Raw genomic sequence first — 20496 nt, 5'->3', positions numbered from 1 at the left:
GTACAGTGGAATCAATGAACTTTTTTGGCTGAAAATAAATGAAAAGAGCTTGAAAAAAAGAAAACTATTGCAGATACCACATCTAAGGACTAATAGAATGTAAAATTCTTTTTTGTGTTTTGGGGTTTTTAGATGCTTTCAGTGCTGCCTGTGTCCATGCTGGACAGATGGATGGTCTGATGATGGAAGCCTTTCAACGGCCTTTCACTACATAAGTGGCAGCTATGGCCATGTGGGGAAGAATGTCATGGGGGCTAAGCCGTTGGAAGGCTTCCAACACCAAATCTTATACCATCCAGGGTGCGTGGTCATTGTTTAAAGAAAGGATGGAATGAAGCTCCATATGGTGATGGGAACAACTTCCCAAACTACTGTATGTACTGTATGTTTGTTCTTCAGTCCCTAAGACTAGACACTGGTGACCAGTGGAAATAGACTGCTACTTGTAAGTACCTACGACCTATGTGTAGGCATTAATATGATTACCTTGAATAATTAAACCGTATTATAATGATATTTTGAATCAAATTGTTTGTTATCTTATTGCTATTTTTCGAAAAGAATATCCCGTATTTTACTGGAATATCTCAAGTATAGCTCTCTGAGAAAGCAACGGAATATTGTTTGGAGATAGTTGTTGCCACCTCCTGGAGGACTTATATGAGTATTGATATATTAATTATATTAGCATGTATGAAAATAGTGAAGTTGCTTTTTTTCTCAGAGAATAGGTGCAGGAACTCCCCCTTTTGGGAGTTACCCATTGTCTTTGCCCCTACCTACCTCTGAGCACCAGTCCTTGGTTCCAAACCCTACCCACCTCCCAGCACTGCCCCTTTTAGAGAATACAGAACCAAGTAACATTTGTGGTACTAAGTAATCTTTATGGAATTTGTTATTGATAACAAAAAAAGTAGTAAAATGGACCCCCCCACAGCCAACAACAATAGACCCACCAGCAACAATAGACCCCCCCCCCCAGCAACAATAGACCCTCTAGCAGCCAGCTATAATAGACTGCTCCCTCAACAGTAGATCCCTCCCAGCGACAACTGACCCCCCAGCAACATAAGAGCCACCCTAACAACAATAGATCCCCCCAGCAGCAATCAACCCTTCTGCAGAAATAGATCCCCTCCAGCAACAATAGATCCACCAGCAGCCAGCATCAATAGACACTGTAGCACAACCCAGCACTCCTTTCCATTACATACATTCATTGCTGGAGGTGCCGGAACTGCGTTCCCCCGCGTTCCCGCTGAAAAAAAAGCCCTGAGTATTAAGAAGGGATGAAAAGTTGCCGAAACATCACGTACATAATCCAGTACAGTTTGTTTCTTTGCTCTTTGCAGATGATGGTTTTCTAGTAATATGATTATGTGTTAATAAAATTGCTTTTGTAAGCAATAGGTAGTATAAAACATACTGTAAGATCTGTAGTTAACAACAAGCAAGATCTTGTCTCTGGTTTGGAGGCAGGAGATTTCTCCCCTTATGCTTGCCATACATTATACAATTTTCTTGTACAACTTTCCTTAAGATTTACCAAAACTATATAATACAAGGTCATGACTGAACACTTTCAATTTGTATGCAATCAGGCAGGCCCTTGCACTACATCATGCTAGGGCAGGGGTATTGAACTCAATTTCAGCATTATGGTTGGCCTCAAAGGACCAGTTGAATCTGTAAGACTATTTAACTTTACCCAGAGCTTTTTTTCTCAAAGAATAAATGCAGGCACTCAAACAATCCCCCCGCCCCCATACTGAACCGCATCAAATGGTGGGTGTGATCAAACTGCAGTAGGAGTATCTTAAAATGGGTAATAATATGAGGAGTATGTTATGTATGGAGTTCAGGGGTGCCCTATGTACAGAGTGCAGTTTCAGGGGTGCCCTATGTACAGAGTGCAGAGTTCATGGTGACACTACCTACAGAGTTCAGGGGTTGCGCTCTGTGCAGAGTGCAGGGTTGAGGAGTGCGCTACATACAGAGTGCAGGGCTTTCGGGTGTGCTATGCACAGTATGCAAGGTTCAGCTCTCTTTCATAGGCTGTCTATATTTCTGCTCTTTATTGTCTTATTGTACTACATGTCTTTCTGTCCCAGTGAATCTACACCCTCCTATTTTTTGCTGTAGCGTCACCAGGACAGGAAGCTATGGAAAACTTCCTAATGTAGACAATTACCAAAAGTTCTGACTTTTACCTACTCTATCAAAATACAGCCAATAGGAAAAAAAAGGTTCCAGCCAATTAAGAAGAGGGATGATGCCACTGTATTTGGGCAGACTGCTGAATGTAAAGTCAATATACAGAGTTTTCACAGCTGCTATCTAGCTATGACCTGAGAGAGGCAGGAATAAAAGAGCTTACAATAGCCAGTGTGCACAGTTACTGTTAGATGGGGTAGCATTACAAATACCAAGGTGCACTTTAAGACCAAAGTTATCCATGTACTTTATTTTTATATTAACCCTTTTTCATAAACTCACAAACAAAGTAAATTGTAAGCTGACAATCAACATCATTCCAGGCGCCTGTACTGAGCATTTCCACACAGTCCTCGTATCCTGATTTGTCATTGGGTTCCCCGGACTTCCAACTGCTGAAGGTCTGTAGGGGGGTGTTATCCACATACATAAATTGCTTTTCCTTCTCTAGATCATTGATGCCAATGAAGACCCTCAATAAACCCAAGCTGGAGATATATTCTGCAATTAGCGAATTTGTGGCCGCATCCTTGGGCATCGCCAAGGTGCCTCCTCTGACTCTGCACTGAGTCAATGCATCCCGGTAATTGCGCTCTTCTTTCACAATGTAATAAAACTTCTCATCTGTTTCTCGGATACCAGCAATCACTTGAAAGAAAAGAAGATAAAATAAAATTAACACATTTTGCCAGAACTTAATATACACTGCAACAAGGCTTGCTGAGCAAGGCCCATCCTTGCAGAAACATCTGAATGTTTACTCAATCTGATTTCTACAGTGCCTTGAAAAAGTATTCATACCCCTTGAAATTTTCCACATTTTGTCATGTTACAACCAAAAACGTAAATGTACTTTATGTGGTAGACCAACACAAAGTAGCACATAATTGTGAAGTGGAAGGAAAATGATAAATGGTTTTCAACATTTTTTAGAAATAAATATGTGAAAAGTGTGGAGTGCATTTGTATTCAGCCCCCCGGAGTCAATACTTTGTAGAATCACCTTTCACTGCAATTACAGCTGCAAGTCTTTTTGAATGAATGAATGAGTGACTTGTATAGTGCTACCTATGCGAACTGAATCGCCTCAGGGCGCTTTTTAACCTACCAGCATGTCTTTGGAGTGTGGGAGTAAACCGGAGTACCCGGAGGAAACCCACGCAGGCACAGGGAGAACATGCAAACTCCAGGCAGGTAGTGCCGTGGTCGGGATTTAAACCAGCGACCCTATTGCTGCTAGGTGAGAGTGCTACCCACTACACCACTGTGCTGCCCCTTTTTGGGGATGTCTCTACCTGCTTTGCACATCTAGAGAGTGAATTTTTTGCCCATTCGTCTTTGCAAAATAGCTCAAGCTCTGTCAGATTGGATGGAGAGCGTCTGTAAACAGCAATTTTTCAGTCTTGCCACAGATTCTCAATTCGATTTAGGTCTGGACTTTGACTAGGCCATTCTAACACATGAATATGCTTTGATCTAAACCATTCCATTGTAGCTCTGGTTGTATGTTTAGGGTCGTTGTCCTGCTGGAAGGTGATCCTCCGCCCTAATAGCAAGTCTTTTGCAGACTCTAATAGGGCGTACACACGGTCGGACTTTGTTCGGACATTCCGACAACAAAATCCTAGGATTTTTTCCGACGGATGTTGGCTCAAACTTTTTTTGTCTACACACGGTCGCACAAAGTTGTTGGAATTTCCGATCGCCAATCACATGGTCACGTACACCACGTACGACGAGACTAGAAAAGGCCGGTTCAGAACCAAGCGCGGCACCCTTTGGGCTCCTTTTGCTAATCTCGTGTTAGTAAAAGTTTGGTGAGAGACGATTCGCGCTTTTTCAGACTCGTGGCTTTCAGATCGTTTTCTGCTGTTCAGTTTGTGCTTGTGGGTTTGTATCTGCTCTTCAGTGCGTGCAAGCAAGTTCCGCGTGACTTTAAGTAGTCATTGTATTCTTGTTCGTTCGTTACTGTTTTTCAGGTCGCTCTTCACAGGCCTTGCTGTTCTTCAGTGCGTTCTGTTACTTCGTTCTGAGCAGCCGACCGTTTTCTAGCCATGTTTCGTATACGTACTCCTCGTACAGTTCGTGCTGTGCGGGGGCTTGGTGTTGGGGTCCTGACCTTGACACAAGTCCAGTCCATGAACAGGGTGGGGAGGAGTTCATGGACCAAGAATTGGTTGCTTCAGCGTGACCAGTTCTCTCATATGCCTTTGCTCCGTGAGATCCGTGAGAATAATCCTGATGATTTCAGGAACTTTCTCAGGATGACGGACCCCGTGTTTCACCGTTTGTTGGCTTCGCTGACCCCCTATATCAGCAGGCAGGATACCTGCATGAGGCAAGCCATCACTCCGGAGCAGAGGCTGGTCGCTACCCTGCGGTATTTGGCGACAGGGAGAAGTCTGCAGGACTTGAAGTTCTCGACAGGCATCTCCCCCCAGGCTCTGGGTATCATCATCCCAGAGACCTGTTCTGCCATCATCCAGGTCCTGCAGAAGGAGTATATGAAGGTAAGATTTTTATCCTTTTATATCACATTTTATTGTATTTAATGTTTGCTAATATATTGTATTTCTTTCCTCATTCCCTAATTACCATGATTGTAATATGCTGTGAATGTCCCCTTTGTTCTCATGCATGCTGGATTTTTATGTAATTATTATTTTAGGTCCTTCATACATATTTGCCCTTCAATAACCTCCCCAGCATGGTGTCTCCTGGCCTATATTCACCTCATGTAGTCACTTAACAATGTATTTTATCAGCTCTATAGTAGTGCTTTACCCCAAACACCCCCTAAAATGTTTGGAAATGTTATTTTTTATTTAAATTCTGGCAGAGTGCCAGAGGCTTTTTTTTGTTGGTGTCCCCAAATAATTTTTTGTAACCCTCCCTCCCCCAACTGCTAAGTCAGCTGATCCCAATTCTCTATGTATCCTCAATCATCTATCTGCTGACTTTGCCAAACCCATACACACTATACCCACCTCTTTACTGGTCAGATTTATGGATGTATTGCCCAAAGCATGTAGTGCAAGGGCCTGCCTGTATACTTTCCAATGGTACTGTTTCAAGTTTTTGTATTCTATTATTAACTTGATAGGTAATAGCAGAATGTCCAAATGTCCTCAAATGTGTACAATGTGTATTTATATCTTTGTATTAGGACACTTCTTACCTGTCCAGTGGTCTGCCAATAGCGTAACTAAGGAGGGGCTGTTCCAAGTAATACCCATTATTTAGGCATTCAGCTCTCAATGAAGTGAAGAGGGTTACCTGTCCAAGATTCCCCCCCCCCTATAATGTTAGAAATGGCCCATGAGAGGGGGGGGAGGGGGAATATGATAGGTGTACCTTATACTTTGGCCTTGTTAAATTCCCCTTACTAAATGCTATCTGGTGGTTGCCACATAATGTTTGTGCCTAATCTGCTTGCCATGTTTCTGTGAAAAATAGTAATGTTTATTGTTTTTTCCTCAACAGTTTCCTTCCACGCCACAGGAATGGCAGACTGTGGCCTCCCACTTTGCCCAGCGGTGGGACTTTCCTAACTGCGGAGGGGCAATTGATGGGAAACACGTCCACATCGTCCCACCACCCAACTCGGGGTCGTACTATTATAATTACAAGGGGTTCAATAGTATAGTGATGTTGGCGGTGGTGTCGGCTAATTACGACTTCCTGTATGTGGACGTGGGGAAGAATGGCCGGATGTCCGATGGTGGAGTCATCGCCCAGACGGAGTTTTACAGGCGTCTCCAGAATGGCAGCTTGGACTTGCCAGCTCCAGAGGACAATGTTGAAGGACTCCCATTTGTGTTCGTTGCTGATGAAGCGTTTGCGCTGGGGGACCACCTGATGCGGCCATTCCCAATGAGGACCCTCACCCCGGAACAGAGGGTTTTTAATTACCGGCTGGCCAGAGCCCAAAGAGTGGTGGAGAACACATTTGGAATCCTGGCCAGCCGGTTCCGACTATTTCTGACACCCATCCATATGGCGGAGTATAAACTGAACCATATTATACTGGCGTGCTGTGTTCTCCATAACTTTTTAAGGAAACATTCGGCCAACTATGCTGGCTCAGTTGGGCCTGAGGCCGGAATCCTACATCAAACCACACTGACGGCGCTTGAAAGTGGCCGTCCTGGCTTGCCCTCCCTGAGTGCCCGTGATGTCCGGTTACGCTACCTGGAGTTCTTTGTGGGTAGGGGGGCTATCAATATGCCAGACAATCTGTGAAGCCTTTTTATAATTAAAAAAAAAAAGAAATTCTTGGTGGACATTTACTGCTTGTGTTTGTTTTAGCTGACCCTGACAGAAATGTGTTGAGTCCAGAAAATGTCTTGATTGTGTAACCTTATACAAAGCACTGTTGGCTGTTATTTCCTAAATGCAAAAACACATTTCACTACAAGTGCACTTGCAACTGCACTGAAACTGCACTTGTAGTGCAAAGAGGATTTACCCTTAGGAAATAACACCCATTTTTGCAGAAAACAGCAATTACATCACCCCAAAAGTGTTGTATTGTAGTGTTGAGACAATAATCCACACATTCTTGAGTAAGCAACTTTTTTATACCTGCACAATCACATGTGCATTTACCAAAGGTTTTTCAAACAAACCAACATGTTTGTTGTATAACAATTTTTGCAGTAGCATTATCAAAAATCGAAATGTCCATTTCAGATAAAACAGGCCTGTGTAAAACCAACAAGAAAGCCAAAAAACTTGAACTTACAAAGTTCACATTAGGTAAAACCTGAAGGCTATATCAGACATCAGTATTTAGGAACTGGGTTTGATATAGCGTTCAGATGGGGGGAAATCACCCCTGGAAAAGCCAAATTTGGAAGATGCACACCAATTTACGAATGTCAACATGTGCTATCTGCCATCAGGGGGGATCAAGGGACGTGTTTTGGGGGAGCAAGCCCTTCCTCAACGCTACTTTATAATTGAGGAAGGGGTTGCACCCCCAAAACACGTCCATTGATCTCCCGTGATGGCAGATAGCACATGTTGGCACACTGTGTGCATCCTCCAAATTTGGCTTTTCAAAACATTGCAAAAATATTTAAAAGATTGGACCACAATCCAAAAAGTGATTTTGTGGGGTTTTAAATTTGCCCCAAAACATCAATGATGTTATTATTTTTTTTAATAACATCATTGATTTTTTGCTGTATGTTTTGCAGTTAGACATTACACCCCATGATCTCCCCGATCAGGATCTGGGCACTTTCTGATGTGAAACGTTCTGGATCCACAACATCACGATCACCTAAAAAGAGAGAAAGAAAACAAAAACAGGTCTCAAAAATCTGCCACCATCCATCTCTTTTACCTGAGCCTGTGGTCGCAGACACTCACCTGTTGTGGTGCCAATCTCCACCACATCTTCTTCTTCCTCCTGCTCTTCTTGGGTTGGTGTTAGTTCCCCTTCTTCCAGAGGTGGAGGGTCTATGGTCTCCTCGGATGAGGGGTGTCCTCCGAGTCTTTTCTCCCCTATGTAAAACAAAAATGGTATAATTAGCACACAGATATTTGATGGCAGAACTAGAAATAGGAAACATTGCTTGGAAGTGGGGTACAATTGTCTATTTTAGCCGAGTTCCAAGATGTATTTTTTTTATTGGCCTTTGTCAAGCTGCAATACTTTACCTGTTTAGTACAAGCTTCACAGATGGAGACCCCCCTATAGTATACACTGGAGCACCTGTGTGGCCCCCTAATAAAAATGGTGTTCTTGTGTTCCACACTAGTGCTCCAGTGTCCAGATGTGAAAACAGCTGCTCAGTGTCCTCTCCTTACACACAATCTAGTTGGCATTTCATTCTAGTAACAAACCCATCTACACAAACAACTATTTGGCATCCAAGTAGGCCCCAAAAAAATGTGGGAAAATGCATATGGCCTAAACAATGGTGTTTTAGAGGCCGAAAGAAAAATGTTTGATACGAACGAATAATGGGCCCATGAACATTAAAGTTGCCCTTTTAAACTGTACAATTAAGAAAAGCATATGGAGCAGCACGAACGCAATAAAGACAGAAAGAATAGGAACACAGCACAACTACTTACTTTTTTGCAGCACTCTCCGGATCTTTCGGTACTGCTCGGGCTCTCTCAATTTCAGGTCCGACCACCTCTTCCTGTGCTGATCTTTCGATCGTCGTACCCCGAAATTCTTCTGCAGACTTTTGATCACTTTCGCCATGATCTTGGCCTTTCTGATATTGGGGTTGGGGTAAGGCCCATCATACTTTCCGTCATAGTCGGACTTCTTCATGATGTCGACCATCTCCAACATCTCCCCAAAGGACATATTTGTGGCCTTAAAACGTCTCCTTCTGGATCGGGACGTGTCCGGATCCGGGCTTTCCTCCTCCTCCTCCTCGTTCCTGCAATTAGCACGCACCTGCTGTGACTCCGCCATGTGCTCTTCCCCCACTGCGCTGAACGAAAAGGGGCGAGGAATAGACTAGAAAGAACGTCAGGGGCGGGCGGAGTTACACGCATGCGCAGTGTGTATAAAGCGTAACACGCGTGCGTATTACGTACGATCTGTGAGCGGAGGAAGGAGCATTGGACGCGCCGATCGTAAGAACGAAGGTAAGAGACAAACTTGTGCCTATACTGCTTCTACATTGAAGCCTATATTGTAACAAGATTAGGAGAGTTTTGTCTGACATTAGGCTTTGTCTTGTGTTGTGTCTTGCAGTGAACATGGATATCTTATTGAAAGACAATGACTTCATGTCAGTATTCATAGATATCTTAAGGGAGCTGCCATGTCTGTGGGAGATTAAACACCCCCATTACAAGAACCAAGCAAAGAGGAAGGCAGCACTGGTGCAATTGTGAAGCAGGTGATCCCCACGGCAGACATCACCTATTTAAAGATCTTAATTGGTGGCCTGAGGAGCACATATCTAAGGGAGCGCAGGAAAGTCCTGGATTCACAGAGATCCGGAGCAGCAGATGACATCTATGTCCCCAGGATGTTGTACTATGACAGGCTGAATTTTCTGGCAGGCCAGACTGAACCCAGACCATCCCTCTCCAGTCTTCCTTCCACGCTTCCTTCCCCCCCGGCTGAGGCTTCTGACGCCCAACCTGGGCCTTCCAGGCAACATGTGGAGGAGCCCAGATTGAGCCAGGTATAGCATTCCTCTAAATATTTCTGCTTGTCCAATCAATGATGTTAACTAGATGTTAGTTTGGAGTACTAATTTAGGATTGTGATTGATGAAGCAAAACATTACAACCATGTCCCTTTTTCATACACAGGGAAGTCTCAGCCAGGAGGTGGCCGGGCCGAGCCGGCTGCCTGATCTGCAGGTCCCTCCACCCCCCCTGAAAAGAGAAAGTGGCAGTAGGAGGAGTGCCCTAGAGGAGGCTACCGGAGGACTCTTTTGGAGGGCTACAGAGGTCCTGGGAGCACGACAGACCGTGGAGGAGGACATTGCTGCCGTCATTGCATATTAAATGCAGAGGATGGAGGAGGGCCAACAAGTCTTGTGTGAGGCACTCATATTGGAGGCTCTTAACAAAGGTATGAGGGGCCAAATGACAGCTCAGACACACCTTTGCGATGGTCCTCCTCCTCCTTCTGCAGGTCCTCCTCCTCCTCCTCCTCCTTCTCCTCCAGGTCCTCCCAGTCCTCCTCCAGGTCCTACTCCTCCTCCTGCCACATCTCCAACTGCACAGCCACAGCCCGGAATGAAGCGTGAAAGGAAGACCAGAAAGTGAGGACCCTGGATCCAGTCTGGTCGGCCAAAAAATGCAGCCTCTTGTGGTAAGACAGTCTCGGGACACACATGTCATCTGCTGCTATCCGGATCTCTGCGAATTCTGGACCAGACTGCCCTCCCTTACATATGGACTCCTCAGGCCACCAATTTTGATGTTCAAGAATTGTCTGCCGTGGGGGTCCCAGGCTTCGCTAATTTCTCCTGTTGATCCAGTGTTGCCTTCCTCTTTGTTTGGTTCTGAGCCCTTAATAAAGGATTTTTGTTTTGAATTATACTCTCCTATGTGTTTTACTTCAAAAAGGACAGTTGGTTTGTGAGGATTCAGGTACATTTCAAATATACAATGTGAAATGAACAAGGGACACCAACACCAAACAATCTCCTTGAGATTAAATAATAAAGGATATCAATGGTGTTGGGGTAACTTGACACACAAAACACACACAAAAATATTCTGGAGTAAAAATAAAAATAACATTGAACAAAGATCAGCCTTTGAAAAAATTCAAACATTAAAAAAAAAAAAAGGCTTAAAATCCCCAAAAAAATTAAATAAAAAAAAAAATTCTGTCAGATGTGACAACTAATAACAATATATTCAGGGAATCCCAATAAAAAAACAAAAGTAAAAGTTTGTGAGAAGTGTGTGTGAATACGAGCAGCAAAACTACTTAATTCTTGTCACATTATAAAGAAGAAGAGAGTGCGCTGTATTAAACCATTGTTAACATTGCAGTGTGATGAAAGTGCTGTATCCATTGCGAACGCTAAGTTTACCAGAACGAGCTGTTCCGTCTTGGAATTTCATCTGAGCATGCGTGGCACTTTGTGCGTCGGAACAGGCCACACACGGTCGGAATTGACGCGATCGGATTTTGTTGTCGGAAAATTTTATCTCCTGCTCTCCAACTTTGTGTGTCGGAAAATCCGAAGGAAAATGTCCGATGGAGCCCACACACGGTCGGAATTTCCGACAACACGCTCCGATCGGACATTTTCCATCGGAAAATCCGACCGTGTGTACGGTGCATAACAAGTTTTCTTGAGATTGCCCTGTATTTGGCTCCATCCATCTTTCCATCAACTCTGACCAGCTTCCCTGTCCCTGCTGAAGAAAAGCATCCCCCCAACATGATGCTGCCACCACTGTGTTTCACAGTGGGGATGGTGTGTTCAGGGTGATGTGCAGTGTTAGTTTTCTGCAACACATAGCATTTTTGCTTTTAAGCCAAAAAGTTAAAATTTGATCCAATCTGACCAGAGCACCTTCTTCCACATGTTTGCTGTGTCCCCCACATGGCTGCTTGCAAACTGCAAATGGGACTTCTTATGGCTCTCTTTTAACAATGGCTTTCTTCTTGCCACTCTTCCATAAAGACCAGATTTGTGGAGAGCACGACTAATAGTTGTCCTGTGGACAGATTCTCCCACCTGAGCTGTGGATCTCTGCAGCTCCTCCAGAGTTCCCATGGGCCTCTTGGCTGCTTCTCTGATGAATGCTCTCCTTGCCTGGCCTGTCAGTTTAGGTGGACGGCCATGTCTTGGTAGGTTTGCAGTTGATCCATACTCTTTCCATTTTCGGATGATGGATTGAACAGTGCACCATGAGATTTTCAAGGCTTGGGATATTTTTTTATAACCTAACCCTGCTTTAAACTTCTCCACAACTTTATCCCTGACCTGTCTGGTGTGTTCCTTGGCCTTCATAATGCTGTTTGTTTACTAAGGTTCTCTAACAAACCTATGAGGGCTTCACAGAACAGTTATATTTATTCTGAGATTAAATTACATACAGGTGGACTTTATTTACTAATTGGTGAATTCTAAAGGAAATTGGTTCCACTTGATTTTATTAAGGAGTACAGTGGAACCTCGGATTGCGAGTAACACGGTTAACGAGGATTTCGCAGTACGAGCACTGTATTTTTAAAAATCGTAACTCGGTTTGCAAGTGTTGTCTCGCAAAATGAGCACGATTCAGGCCAAAGCGGTGTGCAGTACCGTTTTTGGCCTGAGGTGGGGAAGCGCCGGAGCAGAGCCAAACGTCACGTTTGGAAATGCACGGAAAGGCCCGAGTACAGCACGTCTGTCCTCGGCAAATCTCAGGTAGGAAGTCTTTCCGAGGTTTGCCGAGGTCCACTGAAGTGTCCTTGGGCCTTTTTGGCCGTTTCCGAGGCTCTCCGGCGCCCCCCGCCTCTGGCCGCATGCGGCATTGCATCCCATTGAAGTCAATGCTGAACAAATTATTTTCGTTTCCATTGACTTCAATGGGAAAACTCGCTTTGATATGCGAGTACTTTGGATTACAAGCATACTCCTGGAATGGATTATGCTTGTAATCCGAGGTTCCACTGTATCAGAGTAAAGGGGGCTGAATACAAATGCAAAACCACACTTTCACATATTTATTTGTAAAAAAATTAAAAAAACTTTAATGCAGCTTTGGATGGGTGTGACTTGTCGCATGTATAACATTCATGGGACTTTTGAGGGTTTACATTGCAGTCTATGGCACTCAAGTCGCATGAACGTCAGACCACAGTAGTGCAAGAACCTTTTTAAAGTTGCTGCAACTTTAAGTCCCACATATTTAAACGGTTGTCATTGAAAAACACGGGGTGCAACTTGTCATGCGACTTTTAGTGTCCAAAGTCGTAAAAGTGTAAATGGAGCCAAAACCTTCATTTGCTGCTGTTACCCATTTTTAACTCACAGTTGGCAAACACTTGTGTTTAACACTCAGAAATGTGTATTCAGTAGACTCACCATTCTTTACAAACATTAAAGACGACTTAAGATGAGTGACTTTCAGGTCCAACTGTCCAACAGCTCGGCGGTACCTTCCACAGTCGCAGAAAGTGCCTGGATCGAAACAGAGTACAAATCAATCAGAGTCTCATGGTCATCATATAGGGCTCTGTCCACAGAGTATGATAGACACCTGGGTAGAGATCGGTGATTTCATTCACATATATGGCAAATGTGGAAAAATCCCAAATGTTCATCTGAAATACTCTGTGGATTTGTTGAGTTGGTGTGCTCATCACCCTCATCACACAGAAGTGGAACTCCCTCAGACTATTTTTAATCCTTATGCTGCTAGCATTAGTAAATAGATAGGAAACTATATCTTATTTACTTGTTTTAAACTTTTTTTTTTTACATTTCTTCAGCTACCCCTTGGTTTCCATGCCTAGGCAAATGATGTCAAATATCCCAGAAGTCTTCAGGAGGGGTTTTCTTTGCTAAGCACACCCTCCTTTATGCATGCCTGAGCCAAGGGCAGATGGATTCCATTCCAGGGAGTAAATGCTACATGAATCATCTGGCCTTATTCAAGATGGCCACAACAAGAAATGCCGGGGGGGGGAGGGGGGGGCGTTTTTCAACATGATTTCTCAGCAAAATAAAGTATGGATATATACACTATATAGTCAAAAGTTTTGGGTTGCCTGCCTTTACATGCACATGATCTTTTTATTATACAGGATTTATATAGCGCCAACAGTTTGCGCAGCGCTTAACAAAATGAAGGCAGACAGTACAGTTACATTACAATTTGGTACAAGAGAAATCAGAGGGCCCTGCTCGCTAGAGCTTTTAATGACATCCCAGTCTTAGTCCGTAGGGTTCAATATTGAGTTGCCCCACCCTTTGCAGCTGTAACAGCTTCAACTCTTCTGGGAAGGCTGTCCACAAGGTTTAGGAGTGTGTCTATGGGAATGTTTGACCATTCTTCCAGAAGCGCATTTGTGAGGTCAGGTACTGATGTTGAACGAGAAGGCCTGGCTCGCAGTCTCCGCTCTAAATCATCCCAAAGGTGTTCTATCGTGTTGAGGTTAGGACTCTGTGCAGGCCAGTCAAGTTCCTCCACCCCAAACTCTCTCATCCATTTATTTATGGACCTTGCTTTGTGCACTGGTGCGCAGTCATGTTGGAACAGGAAAGGGACCATCCCCAAACTGTTCTCACAAAGTTGGGAGAATGAAATTGTCCAAAATGTCTTGGTATGCTGATGCCTTAAGAGTTCCCTTCACTGGAACTAAGGGGCCAAGCCCAACCCCTGAAAAACAACCACACCAAATGATTTGGACCAGTGCACAAAGCAAGGTCCATAAAGACATGGATGAGTGAGTTTGGGGTGGAGGAACTTGACTGGCCTACACACAGTCCTGACCTCAACCCAATAGAACACTTTGGGATGAATTAGAGCGGAGACTGCGAGCCAGACCTTCTCGTCCACATCAGTGCCTGACCTCACAAATGCACTTCTGGAAGAATGGTTAAACATTCCCATAGACACACTCCTAAACCTTGTGGACAGTTTTCCAAGAAGAGTTGAAGCTGTTATAGCTGCAAAGGGTGGGCCAACTCAATAATGATCCCTACGGACTAAGATGCCATTAAAGTTCATGTGCGTGTAAAGGCAGGTGTCACAAAACTTTTGAAAATATAGTGTATATGGATGGGTGAGTTGGCTTTAAATATTAAAAATTAATTAAAAGAGTGTTTTTAGTTTGTGTTGCTTAGATGCAGTGAAGTTCCACCTTTAAACCCCAGTTTAGGATAAAAGTAAGCTTCCTGCTGGAGGGAAGGGGAGGTAGAAGCTCTAATACCCAGAATTCCTGGGCATGGGGAAATGCATACATGCCAATGCTCCAAAAAGAGAGTTGTTACTATGTTACATCTGTGGGCTACTCTATCTCTGTAATGTCCACTTTAATGGCTATGTAGGCATGGTAGCCTTTTGGCCTGAGCCCCTAGATGTTCTCCTTGCAAACTTGGTTCAGCACCTGTTGGGGGCACTTCTTCCTCCCCTAGCCATGTACTGCACACCACCTGTTGATCTGCCAGAAATGCAGTGTGCCAGAAGTCCTGTTGTGGGCTGATAACATACAGCATATTTGTGGTGTCAGCCCTGCCCAATTGTCTTTTGCAAAAATACTTAACCCCTCTCCCTTGCCTCATCCCACAACATAGGTAATAATTATTCTGTAGCCAAGGTAAAAACTAGAAGGACCAATTAGACTCCTTGTTAAAGCCTTTCTCAACCAGGCTTCTGTGAAACCCTAGTGTTCCCCAAGAGGTTGCTAGGAGTTCCTCAAACAATGAGCAACGTCTGCCTCTTAGATGAGTAACCGCTGACATCATTTATCTTTTTAGCTATCTGTAAGGGGGGGATTTTATTCACTGACCACAAGTGTAAGAATTCTTCCCAATGACCACCAATGAAATTCTTCTCCACCAACTCTGTGTCTAAAGGGTGCCTTTCCACACTGACCACCGAAATAAGGATGCATTACACTGACCACCAAAGTAAGGGAGTGCTGGCGGTTGCACTATGATGTCATCACATACATTGGAGGACCAGCAGTCCTGCATTATATGTGTGGACACTAAGGACCCGCCTGCAACCCGGGGCACTGGAAAGAACAGGAGAGTGCCAGCTGCTGGGAGAGTGAAGGGTAAAGATAAGTAAAAGTGTTTTCTTTAATTGTTCCTCTAGACAATAATGAGAATTTAAACTTTGCAGTGCTGGGCTCCCCCATATTGAAAGCTTTTACATTTCCCCGGAGATGAGCCGGAACCGCCCGAGATTCAAACCGTGTGTGGGCAGGCTGAATGTACCAAGTTGATCGATCGATCAACTTGGATACAACCAGCCAGCTGGGTTTTACCTGCGATTATCGCTAATGGCTGCTATAGCTGCTAGCAATAATCACTGTCTTCTCCAGGGGGGGGGGCTTCCCCCGGCCCCCTCCCCCGTCCTGAGAAGACAGTGGTTCGGCAGGAGGGATTTCCCCATCAACACTATCTGAGGGAAATAAGTGAATTTTGTTCCTGCAACCCGTGGTTGCAGGCAGGGCTGGTGCAAGGATTTTTGACACCCTAGGCGCAACCTCATTTTGCAGCACCCGCCTCTTGGCTCCGCCCCTGACTCCACCCCATTTGCCCTGCCCATGTATACCCCACCTTTTTAATGAAGTACCCATCAATGCAGCCTCACCAGCGCCCATCAATGCAGCCTACCAGCGCCCATCAATGCAGCCTACCAGCGCCCATCAATGCAGCCTCACCAGTGCCCATCAATGCAGCCTCACCAGCGCCCATCAATAAATGTTTGCTTGCTTCCATTCATTCGGGAGTCGGGACACAGATACAGTGCTCCGCTGCTGCTGCGCCTCTGAGACCATGGGGTTAACTTACCAAAACTGGAGAGTGCAAAATCTGGTGCAGCTGTACATGGTAGCCAATCAGCTTCTAACTTCCGCTTGTTCAATTAAGCATTACCAATAAAACCTGGAAGCTGATTGGTTTCTATGCAGAGCTGCACCAGATTTTGCACTCTCCAGTTTTAGTAAATCAACCCCTATGTGTGAACGGAGCGGCGGCTGCCTGCTGATGCTGAGACTTAGCTGTGTGCTGCAGAGAGAAGAGAGTAGGAACACCAGTGGCCGGGCGCCCTAGGCAGCAGTGCACCCTAGGCGACTGCCTAGTTTGCCTAGTGGTAGCACCAGCCCTGGTTGCAGGATTGAAATTTTCTCCATGTCAAATTTGTCAGGAGAGGTTCCAGGTTAAATACCGGATTGCATAAAGCTGTTCCAATCATTGGTTATCAGAACAGGATTATCCATAGGATAGTCATTGTACCTAGGTCTACAATGCACAATAACAACCGAATTCAAACTTGATGTTTGAAACTACATTTTTTTCAAGTAGAAGCAACTTCTTATGAATTGGCATTTACATGTTAAAACATATTTGAAGATTTAATGGTTAGGCTTACATAGACTTTAGGTTTTCTATAATGATGTGCAGCTAAATTCTGATACCTGGTTTCCCCTTTCCTCCTGGAAATCCGGGTAAGCCTGTATGTCCTTTGTCCCCTAAAACAAACATCAAAGACATTTTCTATTGAATTAAATATGCAGAAATCAAACCAATAATCATTGTACAATTTTTATCCTGACATACATACGTTTCTAATGAAAATTCTCTATTACATTAACATTTTTAAATCTGCTAGAGGGAATTAAAAAAAAGAAATATCTGAACAATGAAAGTCTAGAGAAATGGTTCTCAACCACCTGGCTGTGGCCTGCTGCCAGGTCTTGTCCTCCTCCCTCCCGGGCCTCCAGCCAGCTGTAGATCACCTCAACTCCCACAGTGCCCCTCAATCTACCCACAGTGTCCCCGGGCTCCCTGAGAGCCCTCAGACCCTACAATGCCCTCCAATCTCCAACAGCACCACCCAGCCCCCTGCTGTGCCCCCTAGCTTGCTGAAGAGTCTCCAGCCCCTATAGTGCCCCCAACCTACTACAGAGTCCCATAGTGCCCCCCAACTTCCTGCAGTGCTCTCCAGTCTCCCACAGTGCTCCCAACCTTCATCGGTGTCCCATAGTGCCCCCCAACTTCCTGCAGTGCTCTCCAGTCTCGCACAGTGCTCCCAACCTTCATCAGTGTCCCATAGTGCCCCCCAACTTCCTGAAGTGCTCTCCAGTCTCGCACAGTGCTCCCAACCTTCATCAGTGTCCCATAGTGCCCCGCAACTTCCTGCAGTGCTCTCCAGTCTCCCACAGTGCTCCCAACCTTCATCAGTGTCCCATAGTGCCCCCCAACTTCCTGCAGTGCTCTCCAGTCTCCCACAGTGCTCCCAACCTTCATCAGTGTCCCATAGTGCCCCCCAACTTCCTGCAGTGCTCTCCAGTCTCGCACAGTGCTCCCAACCTTCATCAGTGTCCCATAGTGCCCCCCAACTTCCTGCAGTGCTCTCCAGTCTCCCACAGTGCTCCCAACCTTCATCAGTGTCCCATAGTGCCCCCCAACTTCCTGCAGTGTTCTTCAGTCTCCCACAGTGCTCCCAACCTTCATCAGTGTCCCATAGTGCCCCCCAACTTCCTGAAGTGCTCTTCAGTCTCCCACAGTGCTCCCAACCTTCATCAGTGTCCCATAGTGCCCCCCAACTTCCTGAAGTGCTCTTCAGTCTCCCACAGTGCTCCCAACCTTCATCAGTGTCCCATAGTGCCCCCCAACTTCCTGAAGTGCTCTTCAGTCTCGCACAGTGCCACTGCAAAGCCCCTAGCCTTTGGAAAAAAACATTAGCCCCCTCCAAAGCTCCCAGCCCCATAGTTGACCCCAGCTCCCTTCAGAAACCTCTTACCCTACAAGGCCACCAAGTCTGCTACAAATTCCCCAAATCCCCCCAACGATGGAGCTCTGTTGCTCCTATTAGAACAAAAACACAAAACCTCTGCGCTTAGGACAAAAAGAGGGGGATAAGATATGGAAACAAGAGGGCAAGAAGGAGGAGGGAAAAGACCGGGGGGGGGGAGGGGGGGGGGATACCAGTGGATGGTGCAAGGGGTAAAAAACCCCAAAAAGAGAGAAAATGGGGAAGGAGGAAAAAGAAAAAAGAAAGAAAGGTATGCTGCCACCTTTAGTTAGGCCCTCAAAGAGGACTAACATATATAAGAAATTATAAATAGAGGTATGGCGCTTCCTTGTAAAGTGTGTGTTTGATATTAATGTGACTGATATGAACTATACCATACACAAACGGTGATAAAATGATCATATAAATGACCCCATATCTGGTAAAAATATATATGTGATACAATACGTGATAAAGACCCTAATTACATAACATACACCTATATGCCCAGGTAATTTCCAAAAAACACCACTAGGTGTAGCTCCTGATACACTATGCAGCTAATATGATGATTCCAACATATATATATATATATGCAAAAAATAATAATAATAATATACCAGTCCCTTCAGATCCAAAAAATTATGTACCCAAATGGTCTGCAAAATGTGTAATAGCTTATATGGATAGAAAGAAATTCTGTCACAAGTGATGCATCCCAAACTGCAAATAGCAGAAAAATATATGTATATAAATATGCAAAAAAGTTGTATGCCAGTGCAATCAAATCCAAAAAATTATGTATCCAAATGATCTACAAATAGTGTCTAAACATATTTGAATAAAGAAAAAATAAAATAAAATAAAATAAAATAAAATTAAAAAATAAAAAATAATAAAAAACACAAAAAAAACTGTCACACGTGATACGTCCCAGACTGCAAATAGCAGATGAAGAAAAGTTCCAAGAGCTTAGTGACTGTGGTGCCCTTATAGATGAAAAATCCGTGACTTCTGTGCTCCCCCTTTGGCTCCCCACTCACCGGCTCCCACCACCCCTGCAGGGGTAACATACACTTCAGGATCCCAATCCCATCCTCTTGGCCGATATCCCGTGGTCACTGAGATAGGATGTCCTCTCTCCCAGGCGTTTCCAAATAGCCTCTTTGTACCACCTCTTCCAAGACGGGGATCCCCAAAGAAATCCTCATAAAAAGAGATGCCACCTCATAGTGTAGTATATTAAATTAAAACTTTAATAGCGTAAAAAACTCCCCACATGGGAGAAATTAAAAACATGTAACACTACACTATGGGTGAAGCCGAAAGCCAGGAAGTAATTCACCGCAGCGTGCGGTCCAGCTGCGTTCCAGGCTCTCTCGCTCCGTACCCGGAAATGACGTAAGTGCGTAGCCCCGCCTTACGCGTTTCATCATCGACATTCTTCATCTGCTATTTGCAGTCTGGGACGTATCACGTGTGACAGTTTTTTTGTGTTTTTTATTATTTTTTATTTTTTAATTTTATTTTATTTTATTTTATTTTTTCTTTATTCAAATATGTTTAGACACTATTTGTAGATCATTTGGATACATAATTTTTTGGATTTGATTGCACTGGCATACAACTTTTTTGCATATTTATATACATATATTTTTCTGCTATTTGCAGTTTGGGATGCATCACTTGTGACAGAATTTCTTTCTATCCATATAAGCTATTACACATTTTGCAGACCATTTGGGTACATATTTTTTGGATCTGATTGCACTGGTATATTATTATTATTATTTTTTGCATATATATATGTTGGAATCATCATATTAGCTGCATAGTGTATCAGGAGCTACACCTAGTGGTGTTTTTTGGAAATTACCTGGGCATATAGGTGTATGTTATGTAATTAGGGTCTTTATCACGTATTGTATCACATATATATTTTTACCAGATATGGGGTCATTTATATGATCATTTTATCACCGTTTGTGTATGGTATAGTTCATATCAGTCACATTAATATCAAACACACACTTTACAAGGAAGCGCCATACCTCTATTTATAATTTCTGTTGCTCCTATTGACAACAATGGGGCACTATCCCTCCTCTTTATATCAAAGATGGAGTATTGTTTACTCCAAACAAGCAAGCAAGGTCCATAAAGACATGGATGAGCGAATTTGGGGTGGAGAAACTTGACTGGCCTACAGAGAGTCCTGACCTCAACCCTATAGAACACCTTTGGGATAAATTAGAGCATAGACTGGGAGCCAGGCCTTCTCATCCACCTCAGTGCCTGACCTCACAAATGCGCTTCTGGAAGAATGGTCAAACACTCCCATAGACACACTCCTAAACCTTGCGGACGGCC

General features: G+C 44.2%; 1 protein-coding gene across 2 annotated transcripts in view; it reads right to left on the bottom strand.

Moving 5' to 3' along the window:
- Window positions 1–2328: 2328 nt before the first annotated feature.
- COLEC10 (collectin subfamily member 10) overlaps window positions 2329–20496 on the bottom strand; it is a 120284-nt gene continuing 102116 nt past the window's right edge. For both annotated transcript variants that reach the window (XM_073632180.1, XM_073632179.1), the window contains 3 exons: window positions 16808–16861; window positions 12741–12836; window positions 2329–2862 (listed from right to left, as the gene is read on the bottom strand). In XM_073632180.1, coding sequence (XP_073488281.1) covers window positions 2474–2862; window positions 12741–12836; window positions 16808–16861 — 539 coding nt within the window. In that variant the 3' untranslated portion in view covers window positions 2329–2473. The remainder of the gene's footprint in view (window positions 2863–12740; window positions 12837–16807; window positions 16862–20496) is intronic.

This window comes from Aquarana catesbeiana, linkage group LG05 (genome assembly GCF_042186555.1).
Source record: "Aquarana catesbeiana isolate 2022-GZ linkage group LG05, ASM4218655v1, whole genome shotgun sequence".
Lineage (NCBI taxonomy): Eukaryota > Metazoa > Chordata > Amphibia > Anura > Ranidae > Aquarana > Aquarana catesbeiana.
The sequence above is the reverse complement of the archived record's forward strand: the minus strand, read 5'-3'. Positions and strand labels throughout refer to the sequence as shown.